The 12,656-nt window shown below is 41.0% G+C and overlaps 1 protein-coding gene across 3 annotated transcripts; it reads right to left on the bottom strand.

The window, feature by feature from the left end:
- Positions 1–4,947: 4,947 nt before the first annotated feature.
- dexi (Dexi homolog (mouse)) lies at positions 4,948–12,421 on the bottom strand. Of its 3 annotated transcripts, XM_070901027.1 has the most exons (3): positions 11,577–12,421; positions 7,326–7,462; positions 4,948–6,376 (listed from the first exon to the last, which is right to left on the bottom strand). In XM_070901027.1, exon 1 carries the CDS (start codon positions 12,158–12,160, stop codon positions 11,891–11,893), a length of 270 nt encoding a protein of 89 aa, XP_070757128.1. In that variant the 5' UTR covers positions 12,161–12,421; the 3' UTR covers positions 4,948–6,376; positions 7,326–7,462; positions 11,577–11,890. The 3 variants fall into 3 exon arrangements, with proteins under 3 accessions (XP_070757128.1, XP_070757129.1, XP_070757127.1); XM_070901028.1 differs by lacking the exon at positions 7,326–7,462 and having other exon boundaries at positions 11,573–12,421; XM_070901026.1 differs by lacking the exon at positions 7,326–7,462.
- Between the last annotated feature and the right edge of the window lie 235 nt (positions 12,422–12,656).

Raw genomic sequence — 12,656 nt, 5'->3', positions numbered from 1 at the left:
AATGGCACTGATGCATCGTGGGAAATTAGGTACACTGCACATATTCAAACTGCTCAACCGGCTTCCAGCTCAGGGTTTCAGCTAGGCAAAATGATCCAATCCCAGCCCAAGCTTCTGAAAGAGGCTGAGACCATGAAGTAAAAACTTTAATGAATGCATTAAAAGACACACATGACAATTCAGTAGATAAATTTACTCATTGTGAAATATGATATTTTTTAATTATTTTATTTTGAGATTTTCTAAAAAGAGCTGATTTATACAGGAGATTTTAATGGAACACATGTATCATGCGCCAAAACCAAGCAACCACAATGATTGCAGTAAAGTTAAAAAAAATAATGGCAGTTGCAATCTATTCAAACTGAAACAGAAATACTTAGCAACAAAAAGGCATGATATGACCATATATAATGAAAAAGATGGGTGGCTGTATTCTGGCCTAATGTAATGACTCTTATGAATTACTTTTATTTGACTCAGAGTTTAGGAGGCCATCAGAAGCAACTCCACACATCTTTAATTTTCTGTTTAACATCTTGTTTATTCATTTTTAATCCAATAACATTTTTTAAAACACTACTTATTAACCACTGAAGTTGAAGGCAATGGGCTGGTGCAGTGGTTTAGCACCTGGACCTTTCACTTTTAGGAGCCAGGATTAAATTCAATACAAACTAATGAGATGAGAGTCTTCTCTCTACCAGTTATAAGAATCCTGTGTGAAATGATTTTGCGCAGTCTCGGTTTGGCAACCTTATTCTGAGAACCCACAAGGATGATTGATATGGAAAATTAAAAAGTCATTCTGGTGCAGCAGAGTGTTCCGCTAAGGTTGGGGATAAGGACCGTTGCTACGGTACAGAGGAGATTTTACTCTTAAGCCCAACTCCTGCTGTACCTGACCTATCTGAAAAATGGGCCATTTCCCATTGCTAACACCACTCGCCCTCACCTTGAGCACAGAAATTCACCCAAAAATACAAATGAAAATGATAAAAGAAGGGAATGTTAGACTGACTGGCGATGATCTGTATTTAAATAACTTTGCTTTAGTTCTTTTAGTCCTTAGCAAACTCACTTTGAATACTTCTATATTTTATCAAGGATATAGAGCAGTGAGCTGGAACATTGTCATTTTATGTCTGGGTATGAATCTGCCTAGACAGATGGATGAAAGTCTCTTGTGTTGCTCTGATAAGGGATTTGAATTAAATCAAGTTACCACGTTCCCAAAGGAGGTGAGTTCATGGAGCAAATCTGTCTACAACTTTACAGTAATTACTGTGCAATATCACTCAAGTACAAAGGCAGCTGGTGAAATTGTGTTGAGGGGGATTTTTTTTGTGATTGTTAGATGTGACAAGTGAAATTTTTCACTTTGAAATGTTGCTATTGTTTATATATTTTTTATAACGTAGTCTGAATGGTTATAACAGTTGTACTTTTATTGATTTGTTTTATTTAGTACTTGCATTTAAATGCCTCTGTGACCTCACCCCTCCCCATCTCTGTAACCTCCTCTTACCCTGTAGCCGCCCCCCCACCCCACCCCCCTCCCCAAACTCTCATCTTCCAAGTCCAGCATTATGTACAGGCCGCTGCCATTCACCCCCCCCCCGCCACTAGTGGCAGTGTGCTCAGCCATCTAGGTCTTAATCTCTGGAATTCCTTCAGAAAACTTCTCCACCTCCCTCGCCTCCGCTAAGATAAAGTTTTGGGCACCCTCTTAAACTTTCCTTCTTTGGCTAGGTGTTCATTTTTTCCCTCTTACACCACTATGAAATGCCTTGCGATGGTTTTGTAGGTTACAGCACTATATAAATGCGAGTTGTTATATATCTCCTGTGCTGTTGCTCATGGATAGTTGGAGCAAATGGTATGTCTTTTGCTGTATTTATTGTAACAGGATGAGAGGTAACAGCCCCTCCTCTGAGGCAAGCAAGGATAACACACAGTTCTGTAATTTTTTAAAAAGAGGCAATAGCATCTCCTCTGGGGAAGTAAGAATAGCAGATGTTATTGTTGCTGTTATAACATTACAAATTGATTTCAATGGATTGGAGTGTTGTTAGTGTTACCCATTAATTTCAATGTGCCAAATGATACAATTATCGCAAACTGAAAACAATTCATAAGATTGTAATATATTATAGATGTGTACCTGAAAGTACATTTTTTTTAATTAACCAAAAGAAAAAAGGTTAACATAAAAATGGGAAAATCTGGATGAACTGTTCCATCAGTTAAGTTTTAAGGGAGATTCTGAACAAATGTACTGAATTTAAATATGTTTATTTAAGTAGAACCTTTCAGTAACACACATTTAGTCATCACTATTGTTGCAGAAATATTTGATAAAGATCCACATTATTTTAATCTTTTCTTATGGTTTATTATTCTTGGTCCTCGCTAAGGACTGTATGCTCTTGTTCTAAGTTGGGCTATTTTCTATTTAGTGTCCAATTTAGAGAGAAAAGAGATAAAAAGGAAAAGTTAAACTTTTTTATTGTTTTAATTTCTCTAACAACAGTTAATAGGTGAAGGAATGATCCAAATTAAAGGTGTTGCTATGGGAACCCGCATGGGTCCTAGCTATGCCTGCCTTTTTGTGGGATATGTGGAACATTCTTTGTTTCAGTCCTACTCGGGTCCCCACCCTCACCTCTTTTTCCGGTACGTTGATGACTATTGGTGCCATTTCCTGCTCTCGCTCTGAACTTGAACATTTCATTCACTTTGCATCCAATTTCCACCCTTCCCTCACCTTCACATGGTCCATCTCCAACTCTTCCCTTCCCTTCCTTGGCTTCTCCGTCTCCATCTCTGGGAATAGGCTTTTGACCAGTATCCACTATAAGCCCACTGTTTCCCACGGCTACCTGGACTACACTTCCTCCCATCCCGCATCCTGCAAGGACTCCATTCCATTCTCCCAGTTTCTCCGTCTCCGTCGCATCTGCTCTGACGACGCCACTTTTCACACTAGTACCTCTGACATGTCTTCCTTTTTCCTCAACAGAGGATTTCCCTCTGCCATGGTTAACATGGCCCTCGACCGTGTCTGTTCTATTTCCCGCACCTCTGTTCTCACCCCTTCCCCTCCCTCTTAGAACTGATAGGGTTCCCATTGTCCTCACCTTTCACCCACCAGCCTCCTTGTTCAATAGATCATCCTCTGCCATTTCCGTCACTTCCAGCGCGATCCCACCACCAATCACATCTTCCCCTCCCCTCTCAGCATTCCAAAGGGACTGCTCCTTCCGCGACACCCTGGTCCATTTTGCAGTCACCCCCAGCACCCCTCCCCTTCCCACGGCACCTTTCCATGCAAGCCCAGGAGATGCAACACCTGCCCTTTTACCTCCTCCCTTCCCACTATCCAGGGCCCCAAATACTCCTTCCAAATGAAACAGCGATTTACTTGTACTTTCAATTTAGTCTACTGCATTCGCTGTTCACAATGTGGTGATCTCTACATTGGGAAGACTACGTGTAGATTGGGTGACCGCTTTGCGGAGCACCTCTGTTCAGTACACAAGTGTAACCCTGAGCTTCTGGTCGCCTGTCACTTTAATTCTTCACTCCATTCCCTCTCTGACCTCTCTGTCCTCAGTCTCCGACACTGTTCCAATGAAGCTCAATGCAAGCTCAAGGAACAGTACCTCGTCTTTCGTTTAGGCACTTTACAGTCTTCAGGACTCAACATAGAGTTCAAAAATTTTACAACGTAACCGCTGCCAATCTTTGGCTCCCTTTCACCTCCCCACCCCCTCTCTCAGAGCCTGTTTCTTTTTTTCTCCTTGTCTCTAATGGCAGTTGGTCATTATCCTGCCATTCACACCCTATCTTGACTAATTCGGGACCTGGAACATCAGGACCCTCATGGACAACTCCAACAGCAACAGATTGGAACGCTGCACCACCATTGTTGCCCGGGAACTTAGACGCTTCGATGTTGACATCTGCCCCACCTGTGACAGACTGTAATTCCTGTATTGGACTGTATAGTCACCTGAGAACTCACTGCGTGGAGGCAAGTCTTTCTCGATTTCGAGGGACTGCCTATGATGATGATCTTGACTGTTTTTCTAACTCCTAGCATTACCATTTGTATTTGGGCCATCATCCCTTTTGTCTCTCTAATCTCTCCTGCCTTCCAACCTATCACAGACCTTCCCTTTTGTTCTTTCTTTCCCTCCCACTTTCAGTGCTAGTTAAGAATCTGTTCTTTCCGAACACACTCCAGATCTGACAAAGGGTGACCGACCCGAAACGTTAACTCTGCTTCCTCTCCACAGATGCTGCCTGACCTGTTGCGATTTCCAGCATTGTTTTTAATTCCAGATTCTAGCATTTGTAGTATTTCGCTTTTGTGTTTGAATGAGATTCTACATTTGTACAGTTCATGGTGCTGTCAAAATTCTTATATTACTTTATGCTGCTGAGTTCAAAGCCTCCATTTTCACCCTTGAAGTAGTCCAAGGTGCACAAACATTCAGCATATCTGTCACAACCCTGGCTTGGTTATCAATCACCAGATTTTCCTCGACCTAGTGGGTCTCACTTGCCGCTGCTAAAGCCACTCACTATTTTCCGGGTCATCCTGGAGAATAAAGATAACCCATTTTCTTTTCCCCACAGCCAACTTTCTCCTTCGAAGCTTCTCTTGGACATTGCTTGGACATCAATGGGGGCAGACCTGGGCGTTGGTAGTACTGGGATCCTGGAGTTTGACAGTATTACAGTGGGGCAGATTTGAGTCCTTTGATCAAGCATCACTGTTGAGTGGGAACCTAGAGTTTGGCAGAACTGTGGAAGGTATATCTAAAGTTTCCCACGACTGTGGGTTGCATGTCAAGTTTTGTTTACTGGTGGATAACTTACGTGGGTCAGCACTGAAGGAGGGGCAGAGCTTGGCATTAATTTAGTAACATTGATTGGGTGGGGGTGGGGGAATGTCCATTTCCAGCAACCCTGGCTTTGTGACTGTCTAAGGGATCTGTCTATTGAATTCAGTGATTTGTAATTGATTTTTGGATGTGAATATGTGTGTCAGTCTGTCTCGCTCACAGCTTTCTGAAAATGTAAACACTAAAATTTCCAGTAAAACACAGGTGGTAATTAGAGCTTTCAAAATTCAACTCATATGCTTCATACTTGGAAAAAAATGAGGGCACTCTCTTCTAGTTGTTAATGAGAATATTTACATTTTCTGGCTGTCAATCCAACAGATGAGATAAGCTGAGGCGGTTTCAAAATTCAACTTAAAAAAAAATGTCATTACAATGAGGAAAAACACTGTCTTTCTAATCTCAATGAACTTCCTGACTATAAAACACAAAACAAAAGCTGCAACAAAGGTGTAAATAGTAGTCTGTCTTTTCTTTGTTCACGTACACACACACACACCGCCTGTGATTTTGAAATTTGTCCTTTACTTTTCCTTCAAACAATTTTGAAAACTGAGCAGAAACTGCTGGAAGTTAAATAAGAATATTCCATCAGTTCAGATGACTGAACAATACTGATGCATCCTGAGAAATTAATTATTAAAAGACAGAATATAATGCATAAATGTAATGTTATGAAATTTGTATTTAAAAAAAAAATTTGTTTTAAACCTTTATTCTGGACAATAGAAATGTCATTGATTGAGGAAGAAAGTTCAGAAAGAATTTTAAGTGACCTGTGGGAATCCATTGGCCAGATTGTGCTAATGATTGTGATGTACTCTCACAATAGCAGCCATTATCTGACACTGGCAGTGACACTGAAAATATACAGGTGTAACAGGTACTGTAAGTAATGAAATGAGTTTGCAATGAAATGCATGCCCCACATATCATATTTAATATATATATAGATCAATGTAATTATAAAACTACATCATTCACTAGAAAGGCTGTAACAAAAAATGTAACACTTAATTGAGTAAATTATATTAACATTACAGAACAGGACCAAACTAATGTGATTATTTAAAATTAACCATTGATAAATGAATCTGCAGTTCCAGCCACAAGAAATGCATAACTGAAATATGAATAATGCAATTCCTTGCTGTGTTGCACGTAACTTTCAACCCATGTACGTCATTTGCATTAAAAGCCATATGTAGTTGGAGTGCACGTAGGATGACAGCTTACACTGTTTATGCTACAGATACGTAGGTGCAAAAAGTACAAATATTACTGTTTCTTTTCCCAACAAATGCATATCCCACATAGAGTTCTTCCATTGTATTGCTATTGGTTATTCTTATTACTATCCAATTCGTATAGCAATCAAAGCCCTTTTGTGTCTTTTCTTCCATTGTGTGATTTAAAGTGGCTCTCTCGAGGCAGAACATCTCCCAAGTCGTGGTTCTTCTAGCCTGTTGCATGGCACAGAGAAGGAAAAAAGGTTGGGAAATTGTTAGATTAATTTACAGGTTTTTGGTACATCACTTCCAATCCTGAATTGTTCTTCCCTCCTCCCCAGAAAGCTTTGTTTCCCTTTTACCTCGATATTCGAGAACCAAAAGACCAGAGTTAATTTCTTCTATTGTCAATTCTACTTGGCAGAGACAGAGTGAGTGTTTTTGTAATCTTTGTCGTGTTAGTCTTTAGGGTATGTAGCTCCATTAACAGTCACAAGAACAGGTTTGCAACTGCACCAAAGAGACAACTTGTTCAATAAGCCCCAGACTATTAAATATATGTACTCCAAATAACTCATCAGGTAAAAAACAGGATCAAAATTACCCAATAGTACTTTTTAAACTTACAACTTTGGAGAGATCAGACATTGTCCTTCACCACCAGATCATACCAAGTTTCCTTTTGCTTTGTACTTTCATGAAAACCAAGATGTTGTTTATTTTAAAGCTTTTTTTTGCCAACTAGTGCACTTATTTAATTTCCATCATAGTTGTGTGAGAAGGTGCCAAGCAGAGTCCCATTATTCCCTATGAGAATAAAGGAGATGATGGCAATGGTGGAGGCAGGGAGTAGCTTGTCTTTCAGCCAGAAGCATGACAGCTGGATGCCCAAATTACAAAGATTAATTGTCTGACCATTCTCTATTGGTACTCCTGGACGATTACAGTGTTGTAACTTCTATGTAATAACAAGCAATGCAACATTACCAGATGACAAGGCTGCTAGTGAGCTCTCCACAGCAGTTAATAGCTGCTCTCTGAATGCCAAATATTGGCTACAAAATTACTGAGCTGCTCCCACTCCTCTACCACTTTGGTTGTGATCATTTCATTGCATAAAAATGAAGTGAACCGTTGGCTCATATACATTACCATCTGTTCACCAGTTATTTGTATTTTGCACCTGTTTTAGAAAGCACCACCTCAGGCAATTGGCTACTGACTTGAACACCAATGCTTCTTCAGGTTCAGCTGTCAATTTGTGCTTGCTGCAAGTTGATTTTCATGCCAGATGGGAGTGGGACTAGAAACTGAAATGATCTGAAGCAAAAATGATGAACTTATCACTGCTGAGCAATGAGACAATATTAAGATAAATTGATTCTCTTTCCACCACATCATGAAACAAATGTTGAGACAAAGCGGGCTAGAGATCCATGTTGGAGTACTAACACATAATGCCAGAGTAAGAGGATGCATGCTTGATCCGCCACTCTGCTTAGCTCCCAGTCTGAGCCATTTTTGGTAGAAGGGAAAATTGAATGGGAGCTACTCGCTGTTTCCTGGTGACTAGCCAAGGAGAGGACAGAGGATATGTACACTGGAAAATGTATTTTTCTTTTTTTTTTAATTATCAAAGCTAAGACCCTATTTTTAAACATATTTTTCCCAGTTTCTTTAATCCTTCCTTGTGACATCACTATAGCTGACAAAGTGCACACCTCCACAAGTCTGAAACAAGCTGCTGGGTGAACATGGCTCTTGGTGACTGACTCCTCTGTAATTTTCCCTCTTTTATGAAGAAATAGGCCTCTGCTCGTTGTCCCCAAACAACAGTACAGAGGAGTCTCCAGAGCTGTGTGTGTGTGTATGGTGGGGGGGGGGGGATGCAGCACTTTACCCGTCAATTGTAATTTGTTATCGATTTAATTTTCATTTATCTCTTTCCTAAATACAACAAACACCAAATTGTTTGTAATAGCCATGAAAGGGGTAGAGACTGGTGGGCAAAGTCACAAGAAAACCAGGTGAGAACTGAGCATAAATAGCAAGGATATATGAAACTTGAACAAGAGTGGGGGGGGGAAAGAGCAGACTGAAGGCACGTTGATCGCTGAACAAACTCGATCAAGCTATGAGTGGAAACAGCAGGGAAAATCAAATTAGTAGCAAACCCAGGCAGTAAAAAAAACCAAGGACAGAATAGAAAAATCTAGGCCAGCAGAAAGCTTGTAGTCCCTCATTTACTATGAGGAGTGGTGTTTCCTGTGATGCTGACTATCTATAATTAAACACACGAGGTGATTGTTATTTTCTCCCAGATCACCAATATCTCACTCTTGAGCCCACCATTCGGGTCTAAGTAAAGGCAGCTTGAGATGACTCAGCCACTCAGTTTCTGCTGACCATTTTGTACTGATTTGCCAATCAAGACTGTGAATTTCCAAGGGGCTGGGAGGTTAGTGAAGAGAGAAACTTGTCTCCTCTCACACTATGGCACCTGGGAACAAAAATGTATTGGAAGCATGAGATTGTCAAAATAAGAATTCCATTTTAATACAAAAATTGCTTGCTTTGGCAACTGTTTCCATTTCTACATGCTTTGTATCAACAATTTACAAAAACTAATTCAGCAGCTCGCTAAAACCCTTCAGAACCAAGAACAGCAAATACTACATCCTCAATTAAAATGCAACCATCTCTTGATCACAACATATCGTACCATGATATAGCGCTCAATGTATAACTGATTTCAGCTCTTCAAATTACTACATGGCTGGACTGAAAATCAGATGCGACTGAATGTAAAGCAGTCAAGTGAGAGAAAAGCTTTCACTATCATTTATTACTAGGCATCAGTATGCATTCTTCACGGAGTGACTTCATAGGGCAATCATTTTCAGGAAACAGTATCAATGTGTAGCAGGTACCATCAATGGGCAATAACAATCTTCTGCTGTTTACTGACATCACTCACCACATACCTATTGATGCTTGAGGAAAATTAGAGAAATGATTTCCTATTATTCCTTTCTCCACAGTAAACAGAGCCCTATTGTATAGCTGACTAAACATACATTGACATGTTATCAGAGAGTCTAAAAACAGTTGTCCCCTAAATGCTAAAGTGACCTTGAGTGTTCAACAATTTACCCAGTCTTCGGGCATCCTACTATGCCAGTAACGTCTGTGTCAACAGATCGCTGCTTTAGCTTTAGCTGTCAGTTGTAGAATACAGGACTGGGAGTGCTGCACTTTTTGCAGACTTGTCATTTCTTAAAGCACCCTATTCTTTCAGCTCAATATTTAAATTTACTTCATTCTAAGTGGGGAAATTTGGAAGAATTAGGGATTTAACAAGCAGACTTTTCCAGCTTTAAAGTACCGTTATCAACATGAACAGTCAAATTAAACCTTCAGCAGAGTATATTTTGCAACAGTAGATACAGAAAAATTTTGCGTTGCATTTTAGATCTGAATTTATCTGGAGCACTCTGTTAAGCAGTTAATAAAAGATAATTTTGTGTAAGAGAAACAAGACCCTGTAAGGCCCCCATTGACAGGGGAACTTTCTCCTACTCACAGTATACACTCCACAACTGCAATGACTACACCATCCATGAAGGCAGCAGAGATTCCAGGCAACCTACTGCATCAGCTACTACACAGAACTATCAGAAAAAAAACAATTAAATGAGGCGTTTTGCTACATTTACTAGCTATGTGGCTCAGAAAGCTGGACTAATGAGCCTGTTGTTATGTTTAGTTTTCACAACAACAAAACATCAACAGGCAGAGTGGGGCTGAATTTCTAGGAAATCGGGGTGAAACACCTCGTCATTCCATTCAGTAACTTTATTTCCAGTGAGACACTTGCAACTTCATCACTTTCTTTTTGTAATTTGTACATTTAAATAATGTGACTCATAAAAATATATAATGTCAGAACATCCTGAAAATGTAGCCCAGTACAACAGTTCTTAAGAAATCTGCTGGTGGTCTGAAGTTATTTCTGGATAGTATTAACAATTTTTATATTTTTGGCTATTTGTGACTACTCAGCCATCTTTAAAAAGAGTGGTATTCCTTGTTGACAGTTAAGTTGCTTACTTCTCATTCTACCACCCAAAGCCAGCTAAGTAAATAACTTTAAAAACTAGTTTAATGTGTAGTATGCCTCCTGCTACCTTTATCAGGGCTGCTATTTAAAATGTGGACAGACTGGGGACATTGCAGCTGTTTAGTGCCACACTTGCAACCTGACTCTATTCCCCACACAAAACAGATTCACCATCCCATTTATCACTATTGATTTGGAAGGAATCAGGATTGGTTGAGTTAGTCAGATGCAAAACTAATCATAAAACATTGTGGCCTGGAATTTGCAGTCAGCGGCGAAGCAAAGGCATTCATCACTGGCCCCAAAGAAAGTTGGCAAGAAGTTTTCCTTTTTCAACACGCAAGCCATTTCAGCGCTCCATAGTGGGGAATCCCCAGTGCGATCTGCTGCGAGGTCAATAAGCTGTCTAAGCAGCCAATCACATTACAGAATTCTCAGACAGGGAAGCAGGAAATGAGAGCCTGTTTTTATCCCAACTTTTAAAAAATGTTAGAGAACAAAACAAAAATTGGGACTCTCACATGGGTAGAACCTGAAATAATATGAACAAACTAAGTTTCTATAAATTTCTATAAGAAATTTGACACTCCACAAAATTAAAATTCGTTTTTCAAGGCCATAACGTTCGTTTAGCAGTCAACACACTGTTAAAATTCCAGTTATACCTAATCCAACAAGGCCTAACATTTAATGGGGTATTTAACAGAAATATTACCGCAGAAGAGCCAAAGTTTTTGTCAGTTTCACTGCTGGCCGGGTTAAAGTGGGGGGCACTGCCAATGTCGGAGCAGTGAATGATTGACCGCAACGTAAGGATTTCCGCATTTAGATGTGCATGCGCTATATACTGAGATTGCGGTCAGTTTTAAAGGGTTAATAATGGCGAACGCTGTTCGTTCCCCGTTATTACCCACTGCAAATTCCGGCCCTATTATTTATTTAGTCACCTCAGCAAGGTACATTCTAATTTTATCTGACTCATTTCAAGATCATCTCATTTTGCTCAGGATTAACTTCTTCAAAGAACAACGAATTTTTCAGATAAAAGTGAAAAGATACTGTAATTTAGGACCAGCTTTGCAAATAAATTTATGCATTTTGGGTTATTCTATCAGTGCATAAATTAGTGGCGATGTAAACACGAATGAGTAGCACTTTCACAACTTTCTTAAATAAATGGCATAAAGTGCTTAATGGAAATTTATAAAGTAACAGCGTGGATCACAAATACGAACAATATTTGTCTGCGATGCACTCAGTGTATTTTAATCCTCTTGGGAAGTGGATGAACAGATAGCTTAAGCATATACCTACTGTTTAGTTAATCCTGGAGAGACAGTTCTGCTTTGCAATGGTAACCATCATTATAAACAGATAAAAGCTCTGGAATACATAATCCATATTATTATTTGCAATCTTGGCACGTTAAGGAAGGGCAGCTAAAGCACCCTGGCCACAGAAACGTTTAACAGACAACTATCCTCTACTTCGGCCACCAGGTGCTTTGCTTGCAAAACCAGATCTGCAATTCGGATCTACACACTGCTGCCCATTTCTTTCTTTTTCTAGTTGTAGCTGAAAAAAATATTGATTTCATAAAGTGTGTGTCTGTGTTTTTTTTATTGCTTTTAGTCAAAGTAGCCATCGAAGACATCCAGCTCGGCGTCGGTGTCGTAGGTAACCGATGCCGGGTCCGACAAGACTCCGAGGTCGACGAGAGCCTGGTCGAAGTCGTCCGGGAGGAAGACGATTCCCACATTGAGGAGGATGTACTCCATTAGGAAGGCATAGTACAGGATCAGCACGTTCACAAAAAACAATCCCACGTAAAACATATAGGGCAGCTCATCGAGGAGAGACTCCACCGAATCGAGGTCAGCATAAACGGAGGCGGTCATAAGCTTCAAGGTGGCAGCGGGTGGCAGATCAAAACTGCGGCAGTCGCGAACTTGGCTGGCGCGTCTGGCAGCCGCGCTGACATTTGTTTGTTTTTGTATTTCTTGTATTCTAGGAAGGGGTGGTGGGCGTAGGCCCTCACTTTCCGACGCCGTCAGCCTCGCTCCGCCGCTCTCCACCTTAACCCGATCGCGGCGCTAGGCCCCACATCTCTCCGCTCCGCTCCGCCCCTACCCCGCTCTCGCCTCTCTTTGGCTGCTCATTGGCTTCCCCTCCCCCCAGCCCCTGCGCGCACGCGCGCTCCGCCAAGGCTTGCGCTCCAGACAATCGCTAGTGCAAAACCCGCCCCCTTCCCTCCACCTCGCGCAGTGCCGCTGGCCCCCTCCCCCCTCGGCTCCGCTGAATGGCTAATCCTGACGTCAATCACATGACGGCGTGGCTATTGTCCCGCCCCGCCTCCTTCTGGCGAGCAAAGCAGGTTGTCTTGCGCCGAGATGT

Source organism: Pristiophorus japonicus, chromosome 15, assembly GCF_044704955.1.
Source record: "Pristiophorus japonicus isolate sPriJap1 chromosome 15, sPriJap1.hap1, whole genome shotgun sequence".
NCBI lineage: Eukaryota > Metazoa > Chordata > Chondrichthyes > Pristiophoridae > Pristiophorus > Pristiophorus japonicus.
The sequence above is the reverse complement of the archived record's forward strand: the minus strand, read 5'-3'. Positions and strand labels throughout refer to the sequence as shown.

Coding starts and splice junctions, on each gene's coding strand:
- dexi (XM_070901028.1), bottom strand. CDS start 12,160: ATGACCGCCTCCGTTTATGCTGACCTCGATTCGGTGGAGTCTCTCCTC.